The sequence below is a fragment of the Dysidea avara genome, chromosome 4 (genome assembly GCF_963678975.1).
Source record: "Dysidea avara chromosome 4, odDysAvar1.4, whole genome shotgun sequence".
NCBI lineage: Eukaryota > Metazoa > Porifera > Demospongiae > Dictyoceratida > Dysideidae > Dysidea > Dysidea avara.
Window position 1 is genome coordinate 10,186,526 of NC_089275.1, and position 21,699 is coordinate 10,208,224.

Sequence of the window (21,699 nt, forward strand, 5' to 3'; positions counted from 1 at the left end):
ACTTCTATAACAAATTTGGTTTCAATCGGATGAGGTATTGCGGACCTACAGAGTTGTGAAAATAGTATTTTCTTTCTTCTTGTACTCACGGTGTGGCGTGCTGGCTTCTTGACACACTATCATGTGTCTTGATATACACTAGAAGAGGTACTAAACTATATAATCATTCATGGACCACATTTGAATTGTTCAGAAAGTTAAAGATATGCATGGCTTATCAGAGTTAGTGTTTACATGTAGGAAATCTAACAACATGTCAGATGTTTGGAATAAAAAACCTGTAAGACAAATGAAATTTATAATGTGATAGGAAATGTGATGATTGTATGATGTTTACAGTAGTACACTGTTTATTCATGTTACATTTGATTTATTATTCACACAACTTACAGCAATAAATTGCTTTGTCTGGTTGTTCAATAACTCCACAACAGTACACAGAGAACATGTTCAAACACAACAGCAATGATATGTGTTATTGTATAGCTAGTCAATGGTAGGTATATGGTTTCAATATGCTGTGCAATAATTATAAGCAATTCCACCTGTTCATTATTATGTTGTTATAACATTGTTATATTAATTTTGTTTATGAATGTAAAATAATAGTACTCAATGCATATCATTTCAGACAATTCAATGTATTTTAATGTCATTCAGCTACAGTATGAAAATGTACTGTTTGTTCAATTAGAATTTTAAAAATATAACTGATTCTAAAAAAACCTGTTAATTTTAGCAACTTTTATATGCTCACCTGTATAGCACGTATATCATATAGGGGGTGAGTGGGTGGGAGGGTTCGGAGGAGAGGGCCGCCCACGCACAAGAAGTGGTTGACAGTGAAGAAACAGTCTATAAGTATCATACAACTGTTTAAATATATACGTTCTTTGATATTGTATATGCATTAGTTTGCCAGTGATAGTTATAAACGGCGAACAGAATGTAATGAATTGCCCGCCCACGCCCAATTTGTGCCTTCGTTAAAAAGCAGAGGCTCCAACTCTCACGTCTTAGGCGTGATTCTCACGATTTGGCCTTCAATCTCACGCTCTCACGCCCAACATTTGTATTCTCACGCCTACAATTTCTTCCTCACTCCCAGGATTTTTAATGATTGGCTGTGCTATTTACTTGACGTTTGAGACTAAAAAAGGAACGGCGAGCGCAGGAACCCCCTGAGGAATGATCGAGGCTTTGGCAGTCACGTGATCTCTCGTTCAAAAATTCTTTTGGCGGTTGGAACTCTCAATGGCGGTTGATTAATTTATTTTAGACAACGGCTGAAATGAGTTGTATAAGGAAAGCAAACAGGGTTACCCGCTAACAGTGTACTGGAACTTTGAAGGTTCACTTGAAATCCAGGCGGGATATTATTAAATTGTAAAGTTCAGTGATTCTGTTGCTGTAAGATAGCTACACTGTGTGGACATGATAGAAGCTAGGCAGTTAAACTGGGAAGACATCCCTCAGATACACAAGATGATCATTAATGTGTGTAGTCCAGCTGATCACGTAAGCCAGTCACGGATGTCATGGTAGCGTAATGATTGCCACGATCGTAATGTATATATACCTAGTACACACACACACACACACACACACACACACACACACACACACACACACACACACACACACACACACACACACACACACACACACACACACACACACACACACACACACACACACACACACACACACACACACACACACACACACACACCTTGCAGTTATTGATATTGTACACTAGTAGCTGGTAATACACAACTTCTCAGTGGTGTAACTATGTGCAAACACTTTCAAATATATAACTAGCACAAGGAGGCCATGCTATAATTATAATGTCATGAAATCCTAAAGTGCTAGTTATAATATAACTGCTGAATTGCATGATTACGGCTAAAGGACTGTATCTCCATTGTTCACTTTGTGAAAAGTATCACTCACAAGAAAGATCCAAGGTTGGAGCCTCTGAAAATGGCCTTGCTCAAAGACGATTAAATGTCTATGACATAGTTTTCTGTATAAACACTTTGGTTTGTTTATCATGCTGTAATATTGTGCTGCTGTGTTATGCTATAATAATATTAATGCTTATATTATTTAATGATGTTTGTTTCTATTACTTTAGTGCACGGTGGAAGCTTCTATGATGACGATTGGGCAATGTGTAGGGATGCGGCGATTATGCCGGCATAATTTCGGGCATAATAGGTATGTGTGGAAATCAGGAATTATGCTAGCATTTTGAGATGATTATAAAGCTTTAACAGTAGGAAAATCTACAGATTGCACAATTCCGTTAAAAAAGATCGAGATACTCTAATAGAGCAGTCAGAAACTCTAATAGAACAGTCACCGACTATTATTTACTCTAATAAAGCAGTCACATTGATGAAATACTCTAATACAGCAACCAGCTAAAGAATTCAAAGCTTAAATATCAACGAAAATGGTATGATACAGCAATAAACTGGCATTATCAACCAATTATGGTGGCATAATTTTGGGAATAATGGGTAATTCTCAAAAGCATAATAGGTGGTTTTTTGAGCACTGCTCAAAAGCATAATGCTCAATTTTTGGAGCATAATAGCCTCATGCCTAGCAATGTGCAAATAAGGTGAGTGTATGCTTTGTAAAAAGAAGCCCACGTAGCTGTGCAGGGCTCATCTTCTGTACACATCAGCTTCTGTATAGTCTTTCATTATTTTTATTTTTCCCAAGGGGTAGCCAACGCCCATGCAAAACACCCAAATGGTGTGTGTGTACGAGACTCCCAACCTTTATGTATTTTAAAAGCATTTAGTGAGATTGCTAACTAGTAACTACTTGTACAGTTGTTGATCTACATATTGTTCTAGTTATTCATGATCGATCATTGTCGACTTTGTTAAACTCACTTTCTCCATTATTTTTACGTGATTTAGGATTTGGTTTCTAATATACTTGTGTATTTCTGATTGGATTTCTCACATAGCATACAAGAGTCCCAAGGCATTGGCTACTCCTCGCTTTTTACCAAAAGTCAGTTCATCTGTAGTTGACAAAGGTATGATATTACAATCTAAATTAAATTCTTGATCACAGATACACATTTCCCTTGTTGCTATATGTGGCGCACCACAAAATTAACCAATGTAAACAACCATTACCATACCTTGTAGTGTTTTATTTTTATGTGAATATGTAGTGAAGTGTAGTATGTGTGTGTGTAGTGTGTGTGTGTGTAGTGTGTAGTGTGTGTGTGTAGTGTGTGCGTGATAAAGATTTTTTTTTAAATTCACCAATTTAAATGTGGCTTTTTTCCACGGGTTTATATGTTGGAGAACTGCAAACAGCTAACTTGAAATTTTTACAATGATCATTTTTAAAAAATATTTATTTGATTACATGTACAAAATACAAAGATGTATCATGTGATCAAAATAGTTAATAGCATGATGTACAAGGACTATAATAAAGATGTGACCGGATCTTGGAAAACCTACCTTTTGGGCACAAGCAAACTTTTTGGAAAAACTCAAATGAAAATTTCAACAATATTTTTTAATTAATTTTTTTTTGCACATTTGGATAAAGCAACTATTAAACCTTCTTGCTGTGAAGTTTCACACCCATAGCTTCTTTTTCCTAGGAGGTATGGATGATTATATCAGACCATGTAGTAATTTTACATGCATGGGACAACAAGTAACTTACAAATTGGGTGATTTGTTCAGGTACTGGAATGGTTAAAACTTAGTCTTAGACAATGATACATGGCATTTAATTGCAGAAATGTACCAAGAATACTTCATTAAACTATCAAAAATGACTTTTAAAGTATTTTAGATGGTAAGAGTGGAATTATTAGTAAACAAAGTGATTTGTCACCATTTGTCACCCTTAATCACCCACAGAACTCAATACATTGCCATAAAAGTTAGTTTGTAATGTACAGGACAGAAAATCGGCCATATATCAGGAATGCTTAAAGGTATTAAGCTGAAATTTTAACACAAGATAGATGAGCACCTAGTACCTCATTTAAGCTATAAAACAGAAAATTGACCCGTGTGCCAAAAAGGTAGGTTTTCCAAGATCAGGTCACTATTGACCATTGAAAAGTTGATGAATTAAACATTCAAGAATGGAATGCTTCACCATTGCAACTCGCCCACACAAAATAGCGCACGCGTCACTAATAATCAGTGCTCAGCCGGGGTATGCGACTATTGGATTGAGATGGTGATTTTATAAAATTATTTGTACCGTGTAAAACGTTCGTCACGAATGGTATTGCTAGCTGAAGTATTCAAGAAAGGATAAATCTAGCCTGGTATAACCAGGATTCGTTAAAAAAAATCGTGCCTGGATTGTTGGGGTGAGCCAATATTTTCATTGCCAATGGTTCTATGTGTAATGTTAAACCCCCTACTTTGTACCATGAAAAAGGCCGTATTAAACTGTTACATTTTACGTGAAAGTAGATGTCATGCTGCTAGAACCGGGGAGAGGTTTAAAAGTTATCTGACGCTCCATAACAGAGCCTTGAAAACCTGTTTCCAGTGTACTGAGACGCGTGTATCTTGTCAATAAAATATATTTTTGATATGTACTGTATATAAGGGGGACTGAAACCTTCTGACTTGCTGGAATAAACTCTACAAACGAGTTTACAAATTTGGGTAATATAGTCAATGTTGGATCAAGGATGGGGCAGCCATAGCTACTTCTTTTGATAGAAATACTATACACCTATTCAGACGAAAAATCAATTTATATTATAACTCATGACAACTATTAGCATTTATTGAAAACTCACCTGAAACCAAAAATTTAAACAGCTGTCAAATTGTCACCCAGCACCTTCGTACATACAGTAATAAGCCCGTCTAAAAATAATCATCGTGTTGCTGTTTTATAACCTTTTAAACAGCTTTTAAGACCATAATGACATAAATCATCCTACTAAGGAGTGATCATTGCTACTTAATAAATTACAGCAACTAACAAGAGAATTTGCTCTCCCTGGCCAACCACCTACAACTCAACCTGTTTGTGCCCCTCCCCTCATCAGCTCCTGGATCCGCCCCTGATAGTATACAATTGTTTATATTAAAGTTAGAGAGTGTTTATAGTCCAAAGTACTTAATTAATAAATACAAGGGTTGGTCATGTTGACCCATAAAATATATGGGTTCAAATGCATGTAAACTGAATACTCCATGTTCCCTACGCTAGGTGCCATTTGAAGAATTAAGAGATGCAATTGCACAAAGAGAGTAGCTTCTACTAGCATTCTAGCTAGCACATAGTAAAATTTTGGAGGGGTGCCATCCCCTATAAATCCATACTTGCATGTCAATGAACAAACAACAGTAATGTGCACTAAACATATGAACCATCCATTGCTATATAGAATAATTTTTTATGTTATTATCTGCAGCTCTATATCTATACTATAATGTACAGCATTCACATAGTCTCACGTGGCCAGACTTCTCTTTTCTCCCATTGCACTTTTTCAAGCAGGCTCTTATAATTTCCAATCAATAAGTGCCGTGGGAGAAAAAGAACAGTGTTGAAATGCACAAATTGGCAACAGACCAGAAAAGCATGCATGATATTAAAATTAAACCAATAATATGACTCACAATCTCACATAAGAGTTGGTAAGTCCATTAATAAGTTTTTTCATAATAATATCACAGTTAAAAATGGCAATCTCTATTTAGGTACTCTAATATTTTCAAGTATTGGATGATAAATGAAGATAGATTATTTGTGTAATCCAGAAAGAAAACGTCTCAGTAAAACTGGCTAGAATAATGCAATAAACAAAATTCTGCTTACAAAATTCTTGGCTGGTTTTCTAAGTACGATAGAAATGTTGCTCTGTTAAAGACCTAGTAACCATATGTGATCGCTGTGCTTTGATTTTTATTAATCTCATAATTTTATCAAAATGTTTGCATTTTGGGAAGTAGTGTGTAGGTACTCAAAAATTTTCCAATGCAAACAGAAATTATATCACACATTAAAAGGCTTATAAATAATTTGTTATAAATTATATAGTACATCATATGTAACCAAATGTATTTTGGAAAATCATACATTTGGGCACAAGCAAACACTGCTTGAAGGTTCTTAGTTTACTAATTTGTTAAGATGCCTTACTGTAGTTATACTGATAGTAAAGTGTCAGTAAACTTAAGTATATGGAACATAATTATTTTACTAAGTTTAAACTCTCAGTAAAACATCAGTGAATGCGGGTTTACTGAAAAACTACTAAAATAACAAACAATTAACTGTTCCATATACTGGGGATATACCACTGTAGTAAACTAAGATACTTCAAGCAGTGAAAATTTGTGGGAAAACTCAATTGAAAATTTTAGAGATTTATTTTAAGATTAATATTTTTGCACATTGTGATGAACCAACTATTAAGCCTTCTTGCTGTGAAGTTTCGTACCCATAGCTTCTTTTATCTAGGATACAGCTGTATATATATGCTCAACTATTTTAGACTATGTATATAGCAGTTTCACATTGTGTGGGACAACAATCAACTTACAAATTGGGTGATTTGTTCATTTATAAAACCAAACATATTTCTCTTTAGACCATAAAAATGTAATTTAATTGAAGAAAAGCACCAAGATCATATATTATATATTTAAAGTACATCTTTTTTAATCAATTTTATCGTAGGTTCGTAGGATATTTATCGTAGGATCTCTTTTTATCAAATTTAGATTGTAGGAATGGAAATCTATGTCAACAAAGTGATTTGTCATCATTTGTCCCACCTGATCACTATACAGTACTATAAATTGATATTGAAAAGTTAGTTTGTTATGTATTAGACAGTAAATCAGCCATATATATTTGGAATGTTTCATTGTATCGTTTCAAAAATTTTCACACAAGGTAGATAAACACACAGTGCTTCATTTTAGCAATAAAACTGAAATTTGACCTATGTGCTAAAATGTATGGTTTTGTAAAATAGGGTCACATATTATATTTCCAATAATTAAAGGACAGCTAGCATCATGTGGACATGTGTTAATATTATGCAAATCTCATTTTTGCATCAAATATCTGAATAGTGTACGAAAGCTGCCATCATACCATGTGTCCAACTTTCATGCACGTGTAAAACTTCTGTAGTATTAGGAAAGATGTCAAGTCTCCTTAAGTAACCGCATACATGTGATGTATTATTGATAAAAGAAATCTCAGATACACTTCAAATGTCATTTAGTATATACACTAGAAGATTGAAGTACTAAACTAATCATTTGAGGACCACATTTGAATTGTTCAGAAAGTTAAGATATGCATGGCTTATCTGAGCTAGTGTATACATGTAGGAAATCTAACAACATGTCAGATGTTTGAAATAAAAAAATCTGTAAGACAAATGAAATTTATAATGTGATAGGAAATGTGATGATTGTATGACGTTTACAGTAGACTAAGTACACTGTTTATTCCAGGTTTGATATGTTATATTCAACACCAACATTTCCACACTTATTTTAGTCCAGAAATTTCAGGTTTTTCCAGTGCTAGTAGGCTAAATGTGCTCATGGAATGGTGCTGCATGTACAAATTTATGCTCAGTATAAATTTAGACTGTGGAGGATTCTTAATAGTGTTACATGCCGTGATTGTTTAATTAGAGTATTTTAAGTGACTGCTCTATTGGAGTAATGCATTGCTGTACAATTTTTCGTGTTTCTTTATTTTTACGGGGTTGGATGTGTCCCTCTGGATCTGTCACTGATAAGAAGCATTTTTATACTTGAGATAAGACTCAACCAAGTGCTGACAGCTTTTGCAAACAAGAAATTTAGTATTGATTGTCCAATATTAACAAGCCCATTACACTCCCTAAGTAATTCAATATAAAACTGTTGCTATCATTTAAACACCTATGCAGTATGCATACATTGTCAGTGTTTCAATGGCATGTAATTGCAGTGTTTTACATTGCCACAGAGTGTGAATGTAAGCATAGCACAGGATTTTGAGACTACATTTTAGACCAATAAAATAAACTATAGCTAGACTCTAAAGTTGATGTTGTTCACCATTCACAAATATTTTCTTACAGTAGCTACCCAAATATAAACATCTGCATCACAAAAATTAATACTTGCTGTACAATTGAGTCAAAACTGATAAAAGTATAAGTTAAGTGGTAATAACTTGAAGATGACAGTTGAAATACTCCGTAACAAATATGGTACCAATACGGTTGACTGCTATACCAGTGATGGTATTGAATTGCCCTCTTTGACTTCCTTTTGTTCCAAACTTAGCAATCAACTGGTGGGTAGGACTAAACACTGTGAGGCAGTGATTCAAATCAGTTATTATATAATCATCAGGAGTAAGACAAATGGCCCACGGTCTGTTACAATTTATCTTCTTAATAAAGTGACCATCTTCATTAAACACAACTATTCCTCCACTACTAGTACGGTCAGTCACATACACTTGATTGCTGCTGTCCACGGCAATATAGTGTGGATCCTGAAACTGTCCTGGATTAGATCCCTTGGAGCCAAATTTGAATAAAAATTGGTTATTACTATCAAATACTTGAACCCTACAGTTACTGCAGTCCACCACATAGAGTAGACCTTTACTATTAAAGGTGAGACGTCGAGGACAATTGAATTGACCATCTCCACTGCCACGGGAGCCAAATTTTGACAGGTAGTCTCCTTGCAAAGTAAACTTCTTCACCACGTGATCATTCAACTCACTGACTGCTATTACATCATGACCTACAGCTACACCTATAGGATTATTCAGTTTACTATCTCCACCTCCTTGACCAAATGTCCTAATCAAATTCAACCCTTTGTCCATTATTACTACCTCACGATTGGTAGAGTCTACCATGACAATATCATCATTAGTGGTGGTGGTAACATCACGAGGCCACTTAAGTTTCATCCCACCATATTGTGTGATCAATTGACAATTTTGTACTTCAATTTTAGCATAGTCTCTCAATGTTGCTGTCACCCTAAAGCAATTAATATATTAGTCAATATTGCACTATCAATTTCAGGTCACACACTAGTAAATTTATCAGCTCACACACTGGTATATTGCAGCTTACACACTGTTCAATTTCAGTACACACACTGGTATAAAATCTTCAATTTGGATGTTTTATTAATTAAACTAGATGACTGCTTTATTAGAGTATTTCAATCTTTATCAGTTACAGCTGTTGCAACTCTGACCACCTCCCAGTAATTTTTAGCCTTTTCACTTGCTCCTTCTACCTATATATTACATGCTATTACACCTGCAAATTCCATTAATTTCCTAGCCAGCACAAAAATAGTGGAAGGGCGCTCCAGCACCCCCAAATCAGGTCCTGGTGCTTGGTAATTTAGAAATTAAAATTAAATATTAATAAACAAAATACTGTAAGCATAGAAAGTTTCATGGTGTATAAATTTTCGTGTATTTTGTGATTTGCAGCTGATCCACAAAAATTAATCCACAGAAAGATGATCCGCAAAAATTAATCCATTTAGAAACAGACCTATTACCCTTGCCACCAATACACTTTTCTTATAATACTATTAACGCACATAACATACTAATTCTATGCGATGCATTACATATGGCCTGACGACGACACGTGCACCTGTTCACCATGTGAACAGTTCAAGTATCTAAGACCCGTTTCCTCTGATTCCAGCAGGCAAGATTCTTTGTGGTGAGTCAATCCCACAAAATGGTTTGCTTAGTCCCCGGGCCAGATACTGTAAGTACGCTAGCATAAATGGAGTAGCCAAAGCTGCTAAGCTGTAAACCTTAAACGTGACATTAAAGCAGGAATTTTGCTCACCACGGTTCCTCGAGAAAATAAACTGGTTCATCGAAATTAAACTACGAAAATTATACCAACAAAACTTAATACATTTGCAAACCTGTCTATTTGGCAAACCACAAAACTTTTACCCAAGAAATTAAAACACTTACGGTACCTGCAATTAATTATTATGTGTTTGATTAAGAAATAGAACAAGATCTCCTTGCTTTATTACAGCACAGCTGTTTGGGTAGTTGTACAAATTGCTTTCTTTCACATATATGTAAGCCTTAAAGTTGGCCATAAACCAGCTTTAGGGTTTCCGTATATTAACTTTTTCTTTCATCAGACTGATACATACTTTTTCATACACCACACAAATCTTTACTACTTAACTCTATGATTACTGTGTTAAAAACTAACACAGAGATACCAACTTACTTGAACGGACTCCCATGAATATGATCGCCCCCCATCAGTACAGACACAGTATGACTACCACCAAACTTACAAACATATGAAGCCTCATAACTGCTATCACCAATATTTCTGATAGTAGCTGCCTCGGTGACTCGACTTTTGTTGCAATATTGTACTTGTACATCTAACTCTTTCGTTTTACTGATGTCGTTCCCCAAGAAATCCTTTAGCTGCAGAACAAAATAGTTGCTTTTGCCAATTGTTACTATCTCCTTCAAACCTGTAACAAAACATTTCTGAGAATCATAAAGCAACCCTAGCTTGGAAATTTGATTTGCTATTTTATCCATGCATTTGAGATTAATGGGTACTTGCTCCTTCACAATGGGACTTAGTTTAGTCTTGCTCTTCACTTCTTTCAGTTTATCACTTCGTTCCAACATTGATCTTTTCATAGACAACACATCCTTGTTAATACCTTGTTGTACTTTGTCATTGATGAAACTCCAACAGCTCTTCAACTGGCTTAATAAGAAATTTAGTTCATCTTCCTGTGCTGCTAAGGTTTTATCCTTTTCCTCTGTGTCCTGGGTTATCTGTTGTAGTAACTGCCTCTTCCGTTCATCTAGGGCAGCATGAAGGATATGAAAGGCATCATCCAACATGCTCAAGTTTTCTTCTTTCCTGTTCTTCACATCTTGTCTTTTGCTCCTTACTCCATTGATGGCTCTTTCTACTTCATCTATTAGTTGTTGGATACCAGGAAGAGCTTCCTTCAGTATCATCTTCTCACCATCTACAGCATCAGAGATCATATTATAGTCATGGTCCTTGTGTTTCTTAATGATGCAGTCTCGACAAATCAACACATTGTCACACCTGCAGTACAACTCTAGTGGTTTGGAAGGATGGACGGGACACATCTCAACCTTCTCTGGTAAGATGGATGGAATTTCAGTAGCACTACCTTTTCTTAACTCATCCAGTGAGCTGATGTTGTGCTCGCTGGTGCTCTTTAGCCGTCGATGTGACTTCTCACAAAAATCACACAGAAACATAGCACACTTGCTGCACGAAGAAACTGCTGCTTCTCCTTCATCGCAACTTTGACAGATGGGCGTGATCTTATTACTGCATGCTTGCTCTTGTAGACGCACGATCTCCACTAGACGAACAGCTGAAAAATTCGATGGTAATTTTTCTACAGCATCTGGATTGGATAGCACGACCTTTCCACCGCACTGTGGGCATTCGAGCTCTCGCTTCGAAATTTTAGTGTAGGGCGAACGACCCAATGATTCTTTGAGACAGCCTGTACAAAACGAATGAAGACATGGGAGTGTCTTGGGATCATTTAGAAGGTCTTGACAAATTGTACAAGTGAGCTCTTCTTTCACCTTAGCCTGGCTAGTCGCCATGTTTCGCGGCGCTTGCACGCTGTACCCTAAATTTAGAATTATTCTAAATAAGGAGTGAACGCAGTTGTAGAATCGGCTTCTACTAGGATTTCATCCAGGCCAGCTCTCATTCGTATTACGGGCCTCGTCAGATACCCTGCCAACACCACACAACTTTTAATGGGTCATTGCATCATCTGACAAGTGAAACTATAGTTATTCTATACTAAATTACTCACCAAATTATTAGTATTTAGCTGTAACGAAGCCAATAATACGAATAATAAGCTACTGCACAATTTTCGCCTACGGTGGGGAAAAGAGAAAGAAAAAGAGGGGGAAAAATGCAAACCCACAAACACAAAAAATAATCAATAAGGATATCGATTATCAATAATAGCTATTAAATCCATTTCAAACATGTAAAGTTATTGTTATTTTACATTGCTCCACCATTGCAGTCATTCAATTGACTCTCACCTTGTAAGCAAAGCAAATTAACTTTAGAAGGAATACTTTATAGCTATTACAGTAAATTAAATGAGAAGTAGCTAGCTACATACTATTAGTCATAATAATTACATGTTGTACTGCTGTGGCCATGTAAACTAGCTATACTGAGTACTTACTACCTGTGTTTCTTTTATAACATAGCCCCTGGAGAGATGACTATAATAAAATAATGAAAAGCTGCTATTGAAGGTACTTACCAAGTGTACTAAACACTTAACTTGTTAAACTGGTACTTCATCTAGATCCTTTTAATTGTCACTCCCAGTTAACATAATGTCCTGGTGAGACTTGCATATTTAGCATTTGTGACCAGATTTGTGAAAAGGTACCTTTTCACACACAAATTTTGACCAATTTTTTGGACTTCAATGCTTCATAACTTCTTTATCATTGCTTAGCTATCTATTCTACCTGTCTGAAATTTCCATCAGTAAAGCTACAGTATCGGGATTGGGTTATCTTCCCAAGGTGTATAGTGGTACCCATTAGTGACAGTTTTTGTTTTTAATTAGCAGGACCTTGCTATATGTATGTCTATATTTAGACACAAGCAGCAGCTTAGTTAGTGTAAGGAGCCAACTGATATAACATTTTGTTTGCCCACATGTAAAACTAGTGGAAAGGGTACCTTTTTGCAAATTCGGTCACATTTATAAATGATTGGTCGAACAGCTTGTACATAATATATAGTTAATATTAAGTCTTAAGGACTCTACATAACATAATTACGTGGGGTATCTTTTGAAATTAGTGCTGTCACTCAATTCTTTTTGGTGTAAATACAGTACATGGACCCACTCTGTATGGATATCCTTATTAATCAAGTAGCTATGTAAATTGTGAAATTTTCTGCATCTGCATTGTGGAAATTATGTAGTTTATGCTTTATCTGAGCTGTAATGGTGTTTTCTTAAAGATGCATGATATGACACACTTCATATAAACTGGATAATGTACTCTACATAATTATTATTGTATAGCTTGAAAACCACTTGACTTGAAGTGACATACAGGGATATACATCAATTCAGGCAGTTACTAATATTGCTAGTTCCATCCTGGGAAACAGTTGCATGCCATTAAGAAAAAGTTCTGTATCAACTCTGTTGATGTGTAAGTAACCATGGACGCTTCTGATGATATACCGGCCACCAATTAATACTGTAAATCCAAGACAATATGAGCTTAACAGTGTATGCTAGCATCACTACCAATGACATCAGCTCTATGCAGGGAAATGTGTTTATTTGCAAAAAGGTATCAAACATCCTTATCCAATAAGACTATCACTGCCATCTTACTAACTGCAAGTAAGGTTTCAAACACACTTAATGTTGCTGCCACCAACACAAATACCAGCTCCAGAAATAAAATGTTACTACTACAACTGCTGGTGAATAGCCAGATATTCTAGGATATTCAGTTGGTAACAGTTGTTCCATCACTACTGCAACATCTGTTATCATCTCCAGGATTGCTGCCTGTAGTCACCACAGTGCTGGTACCACCACTAATATCAGCTCCAGTAAGGCTCATTAATTCAGCAAAAAAACATATAATTGTTATAATACTTAATCCTCTTACAGCCGTAAGTGGCAACACTAAACAGCATTGCAAGGGTTAATAATAATGGCTCTTGATTACACGAAGCTATAAATGTACTTACATTCAGATAAGCATGTAAAGTCCACCCCTGCAGCACCATGCTGGAGGCAGTCAGTCCACCAAGTTATTTTATGCACAGATCATCACAAAGCCAGCCCTAATGGTACACCCAACCACCCACTGTACTCAAAAGTGATAGTCAATATACAAAGATCATGGTGATTGGTGACCATGTCCAGTACAGCCAATTGTACATTAGCTGCAGGGCTGGGGGAAGTGCCCAGGCAGCCCAGGCAAGAGCCTGACCAATATTTTACTGTAACAGTAAGTTATCCATGAAAATTTACCATCACCAAGTTATTTTGATAGCTTTGCCTGACCAATAATTTGATGCTTCCCCCAGCCCTGAGCTGTACTGGAACATTCACTATGATCCCTATACATTGACCATCATTGCCAGCCACAGGGCACTCCCAACCACCCACTTAAGTGTGCCAGGACCATGGTGGACACTTCCAGGTAGAGACACCACCTGGAATGTCCACCATGACACAATTACCATCATAGCCAACCCTGATGGCACCCAACCAACTGCTTTTTAACCTAACAACTGTTTTTTAGATAAGTGCATAAGTATTATCAGTAAACTGGCTACCTCCAGCATGGGTTAGTCAGTTGACTGCTGCTTTTGTTGTTGTCGTTGCTGCTGTTGCTGCTCCTGTTGTTGTTGTTGCTGCAGCAGTTGCTGCTGCATCTTGGCATCTTTCTTTGTCCTATATTTCGTTTTCAACTGGTCTCTCCACTGGTCAACTGTAATATCATTCATTTTAATCGGGCAATACTAATTCCCAAGGTACTGAGCATGACCGCGGTTTCCACTAAAATGAGCAACATTTAAAGACAATGGGCTTTTAGAATTATACATATACCAACTAAAGCTTGATGGTTCATGTTGCTTAATATATGCTTCTTGTACTCATGTAATGGTTGTTCTAATCCAGCAGCAGCAGCTTCCTTTTTTGATAACACTTGACTGAACGACTTACTGTTCCTATAAGCACAATGTACATACACTAAATAGCCATAAAAAGTGTGATGAAAGGTACCAAATAATAATTACCAATTAAGAATTACCAGTCTGCCACTTGAGTGAAGCACAGATACAGATGGTAATGAAGCAACCTTATCAGGATGTATGACTGTGCACAGCACTTAAGGACCCACATGAGTGCCAGTGCACACAGCAGCTCTGATCTCTTCCTGTACAGTGGTGTTTGCTGCCTCAAGAAACTGATGCAATGGTGTTGGAGAGGTAGGAGGTGAAAATGGCAGGTCAAGAGCTGGAGGAAGTTCCTCTTGAGCACAGAGAGGAGGAGCAGACAGCTTTAAACCCTGCATGCATGCAAGAATCTCCTTTCTCTTCTCTTCATTCTTGTGCCACATTCGCTATTAACAAAAGAATAATAATTTCAGCCTAATAAAATACAGTAATTAACCAAAGTAGATGTATTAATAGTATATAAGTAGGGACCCGCCGATTATGCTGGCATAATTTTGAGCATAATAGGTACCTAAAAGCATTGAGCATAATGCCAGCAGAATAGGTTAAATATTTGTACGATAGTGTAAACTCTTGCTGGAAAAATGACAATTGCAAAATAAGATCGATATACTCTAATAGAGCAGTCAGTAACTCTAATAGAACAATCATCAAACTGACTGTTCTATTAGAGTATATCGATCTTGTCTCTTACATGCAGGCATGCAGCAAGAATTTATTATTTGTGTTCCAGCCACTCATTTTTTTCTTTCTATATAGTGTTAAACTAGTAGCAAAGCATATGAACTAAGGCATGAACATTGAGCATAATCGAGCATAATAGGTAAATATTGAGCATTAATTTAAGCATAATAGGTGAATTTTTGAGCAGTGCAGCATAGCATAATAGGTAAAATTATGAGCATAATCGGCGGGTCCCTATATATAAGGCAAGGTTTGTCCCCTACAGCAGATCGAGTGAGTTGTACAAGCGAACACGGAGGGCAGAATAATCTTGCAGTACTATCAATCTGTAGAGAGACAAACAAGACACTATCATCCCTTGCATTTTATCCTGCCCACACCATCAACAACATCTTATCAACAATCATTTTACTCAAGATCAATCAAAGAATGGAATGAACTGCCTGTATTTATTATAGAGATGACAAACTATGATGAGTTTACAACTAACTTGATATCACACTTTACAAACAATCAACACCACATTAGTTAGTATATAATTGTACCTAATACTGTGATTCCTTTTTTTTTCCTGGGCACACCAGCTGTGCTGACTGCCCAGTAATCATAAATAAATAAAGTACCAAATCCCACCTGGACACATATCTTCTATTGCCCTCTAAGTATATATATATATATATATATATGTAAAGGTCAATATCAGCAGGCATAAGAGATTAGCCATCGTACTGGCATCAGTGGTCCAGTGGTCCTCTTTGATTGGCCATGTCTTGTAGTAAGCAATATGCACAGTGCCTCTACAATGTGGCTCTTTAATGGAGACAATGGAACAGAGACTCCAGATAGCAGGCACCTTTGGTAAATGTATAATTACCACTTTTATTTTATGAAAATAATACCTCTTCATTTGCTCCGTAGTTGTGTGTCCTATCTTCTTTTGGCTACACAAGTGGCCCCTTAATTGCACCTGGGATTTAAGTATTATTTCTGTAGCCTTCTTGTCAAAAGGATCCAGGGAATTCCACAAGGCCTTAATATTCTGTACTTTATCATTGGGTAAAGACAAACCCTTCAATTCTAATAGTGCTTCAGCTAACTGTGCCACCTTCTCCCAACCTGGTATTCCTCTGGAGTCTACCGCAGTAGTACTAGTGCCAGCTGATATGGTGGTAGCAGTAACACTATCATCATCATTCTAAGGTGTGCAAATAATAATGAAATGTACTACAAATGAGCTAATAGTTCTTAGCTTGGATATACATACTGCTTCTATCTGATCTTCTATTTCTTCCTTCTCCTCTACTTCTTCCTCCTCTAATCCAACTGTCCCCAGGTCTTCTGACATAATGATGGTGTCAGCCTCATCTATGAAGCCTTCATCAATATATCTTCATCTCCTTTCTCCTTAGATTCTAAATTCTCTTCAGAAAGTTCAAACTCCCTGCCTGCTTGACGATATAGATAAGCTACTCCAAAGATCTCTCCTTCATTGTAGCAGGTTGGAGTGTGGTAGAATGGAAGCAGCCTCCTACCAGAGAAGGACTCACTGGACTTGTTGTCCTGGAACAATTGAGTAAGCATAATAATGCAAAAATATCAACTTGCTACCAACTTTGCTGGCAAGTTCCAAATTAAACACTCGCATACCAGACTGTTGCTGAGCTGCTGCCAGTGTTTGGCTCTGATTCCACCTAGCTAATCCCTCCAGTAGATATGCCTGGAGGTGGACATCACTTGCAGATGATCCAGGGATGAATCTAATAGAATACTGTACCAAGTATGTACTCGAAAACTTTCAACAGTTTCATCTGGCTAAGTGGAGATGGAATGATTCTAGGGATGTTGTACCTCTTGCTCATCGATACACTGGTAGCTGTATACCACCCTTCTGAATGTACCCTGTAATGGTGTACAAATAGTCCATGCTTTGAGGATCCTGAATACACTTAATATGTTTATTTTCCTCTTTCAGATTGCTCCCATCTTTTCACTAAAGAATTAACATAGAGTAAATCTAGGTAGTATAATACTGTAGGAATGTACTGATTACCTGATTACAGGTTCACGTATAGTGAATCTGTTGCAGGTGTAAACTGTAAAATCAAACATTCAATTGCCTTTGTGGTCTCCTCAGTTCCACGAGTCCTTCTCCGGCAGTGTTTTGTAAGCTCACCAGTTGTAATTGCCTTGTGTATGGCATTGATGGAAGGAAGACATCAATTAACAGTTAAGAATTGAAGACATAACTATTTGCACTCAAGTTACCGGTAGAGCTGAAGTATACTTGCAACATCTTAATCTTTCAAATGGCCATAAAGACATTGCACAAATTCCACATGAATCTGCACTGAGTTCACCAACTATGTAGTAGCTGTTTGCTATCAACTGTAATGATTATTCCACTGCAATGCTACCTACTGTATTGTGTTCAACATTTACCACTCTATTCTCATGTTTTGGTGATATTGGAATTACATTTTCTAGATAGATAATGATAATAACTTTCACAATTCAAACAACTGTTGAAAGGAGAAGTTTTGTTGTGTTTGAAAATTTAAATGAGTCTGCTTTGTGAAGTACATACAGTTATAATAATCATGTGAAACAGCTACACGAATGACTGCTCTAGTAGAGTTTTTGACTGTCCCAATACAATCTTTTACAGTATCTGTTATGCATTCTCACAGGCAAGGATTTACAGTACAGCACAGAGTACAATTATTCTGCCTATTATATTAGCAATATGTTGAAAATAATGCTTCAGGCACATATTATGCTCATATTTCTGCCAGCATATATATATAAATTCATATAACATTATATAAAAAGTTTTAACTGTTGCTCCAATATCCATGTGAACTTTACAATATTTTTAATGGTAAATGTATCCTTTGAAAACTTAGAGAAGATAGCTACTTTAGACATTCACTCATAATAATGTAAAAATTCAGTGTTTTTTGGATAAATTTTGATATAATTCTGAAATTGTGAGATGGTGCATATTTTCGACTGAATTAGAGATCCACACTGGACAGAAATCTGTCAAGTATTCTGACTTGCATAGCTCTCTACAGGGTTGAGAAAAGTCAGGTGTGTTTCAGTAAGGAAAATTATAGTGTATATATATATGCATATTCAGTAGCTGTGTAGTGCATTTGTGTATAATTTAATATGTAGCTATAAGTCAAGTCTTCTTTTATAGTCAGCTGGCTACCTTAATAGAACTAACTATAGATTTACCTTAACAGTAAGGCATTGTAAAGTTAAATAGTGTTTTATCAATAATTAGGTAAAATTTTTAGTTTATTACACCACAATTTAGGGTGTGCACATACAATATATAACTTTTCAATTATTAACTATAACTTGGCTTCACATTACCATAGTACAAAGTAGGGAAGTGAATTTTACAACACACTTGTGAAAATTAAGTTCACTTAACTTCTATCATGCATAAGCAGATTATGTACAACTGTACACACAGGACCAGATAGTGTCCACAACAACATAATACTATACAGTATATATTTCCAATCAAGCACACAAATTTACATGATGAGTGTCCTAGTCCTTATTTACAACAACACGGATAACATCTTTTACTTTCAATAAAAACATTGTCACTTTTTTAAACCAGAACATGTGGAGACTATTAAAGGTATTATGTGAGAGTGAAATGCTTGTGTTAACAATAGAAACTGAAACCATGTAACATTATTCTTAAAGCCGGTAAGTTGTTGTTGACTGTAAACATCAATGTCTCATCCACAGAGTGAAATATTTTTTATATTCCTGATACCTTCCAGTTGCAGATGCCTTTGATGACAAACAACATGAAATTTATGAAAGACAGTAAAACGTGAGTGTCTATTATACAACATGTGATATACACACTGTATAGACAACTAAGCTATACTATAATATTATAAATGGTGGTAACATAATATGCCATGTATGCATATCCGTAAGTGCACAGCACCAAGCAATAGTAAATAATATAAGTAATTTATAACTGTTTGAATTCTGTTGTTGTGTCTTTATTGTTTGCTTTCTTGAACTAGCTAGTATTTTATGGTGAGGCTAAAGCTGACAAATTGTTGCAAGCCAAATATGTAACGAAAGTGCTGTAGTTAACAAATCAAACCAAATAGTACATAACATTAGGTAGTCCCATGTACAGTTGTACAAACAAGTTTGTTTAATACGTTTGCAGATAATTATGTTGATTGCAAATTTGAACAGATGCTGAGCAATTTGTATTGCTACTTTCACATACGAAATGTAGCACTTCTACTTTTGCTATTGTGGCTACACACAACAACTAGCAGTGTCTACAATGTGACACCTGATGATCACTACTATCCTAACACTACATGTCATCATTGTCATAACCTACAACACTACCTGCTCAATACCACCAAACACTTCACCTCTAACACTAAACTACTATTCCTACCAGGACTACATCACCTTCACACTGATCTCATCATACAAAATGTTCACAACATTTCACTCATTGGTAGTACAACTAATGTTACAACACCAGACACAGTCATCCGGTGTAACTCATCAGTAGGTATTGTAATGACTAATATTACTAACTTGATAGTAACTAATATAACAGTTAGGAGCTGCTTGGGTAATGAATATAACAATGCTACAGTCTTGATCAAGCAATGTACAAATGTTAAACTGAGACATGTAGTGATAGAGGAGAGCCATGACTCATATGGTATAGTTGGCATCAACATTTTGGGTGACTCACACTTCTCTTTTGTCAGTAGCAACAGGTTGGACATCATTTACAATGACACTTTTGTGAATATTGAATACCACAGCCTTATAATTGACCACTATTATTTGGTTAACAATGACAACTGTGGGATAGCATTTAAATTCTTAAAAACTGCTTACAAAGTAAAGATTACTTTATTGGATTCAGTTTTTCAGTGGAAAACAAATGGTTCAATGATACTTATTAACTTTGATAACCAAGGTATAGGGCAAAGCGTGGTTCTAATAAGGTCTTGTCAAATTGCGAGCAAAGCGCATGAATTTCAGATACTTGTAAGAGAGAATGGTTATGAAATGTTGCAAGGTAATCTTGTCAAATTTGAGCATTGTATATTTTATAAATTTAATAACAAATTTATAAGAATACTTGATGGACCGGATATCTACTTCAACAGCTGCACATTTTACAATAGTGCCAATTATGAAGGCCATGTGATTAAAAAAGTCTCAACTACCTTGATTCCAGTTATGACTGCATTCATCATCACCAATTCCAGCTTTTTATGGAATACTGTAATCTTAAAACAACCTTTACTATTAATTTTTGCTGGAGATTTGCATTTGATTGGTCCAGTAGTGTTTAGAAATGTTATTAGTGATGACAGTATCATAAAACTACATAGATCGAATATAACACTTTCAAATTATATTGAATTTTCAAGTAATAATGTAAAATCAATCATGTTGCATCAGTCTACTGAATATTTTATGATGTTTGCTAGTGATGGTGTCACAATTAATGTTAGCCACAATAGTTTTACCTACTTTGCTATACATAAGATTCCAGGACGCCTTGAATACAAGTATCCATATTGCTATTTTCAGTACTTCAGTAGTAGTGAAAATTTTGCTGTGAGGGAAAATTACTCAATAATATTTAAAAGAAATGTTGAAAAGTTGATGAATTCCACCTACAATAACCTCCCTATTACTCACTGCAAATGGATACCAAATTCAACATTCAATAGTGAAATACCACTGGAAGTAAATAAAAAATACATCAAGTACATTAGTGAAGTCAGTGCAAGCAACCTCTTGCCACAAATGAACCAAAAAAAGAATCTCTGCTACTGTGATACAAAAACGCATTATGATTGCTACAAAGATATGCTTGATCCTATATATCCTGGCCAAACAATGACACTTCATGTATACACTGATGGTCCCATTATCCAAGGCTTTAAACCTTATGACACAGTAATCACTGTTATAAACGATATAGATTGGTTGCCTCCAACAGCTTGTGTGATTACTAACACATCTGAATTGGTGCAAATTGCCAATAGCTACACTTGTAATGCTTTGAAGTATTCTATTTCTTCTAATGGAGACTGGTGCGAACTTTTTCTCAGAGGGTCTAGGGATGGTACTGAAAA

General features: G+C 35.9%; 1 protein-coding gene across 1 annotated transcript; it reads right to left on the minus strand.

Moving 5' to 3' along the window:
* Window positions 1-8,103: 8,103 nt before the first annotated feature.
* Window positions 8,104-11,695, minus strand: LOC136253169 (E3 ubiquitin-protein ligase TRIM71-like). Its single transcript, XM_066045797.1, has 2 exons — window positions 10,292-11,695; window positions 8,104-9,046 (listed from the first exon to the last, which is right to left on the minus strand). Exons 1-2 carry the CDS (start codon window positions 11,686-11,688, stop codon window positions 8,203-8,205), a joined length of 2,241 nt encoding a protein of 746 aa, XP_065901869.1. The 5' UTR covers window positions 11,689-11,695; the 3' UTR covers window positions 8,104-8,202.
* Between the last annotated feature and the right edge of the window lie 10,004 nt (window positions 11,696-21,699).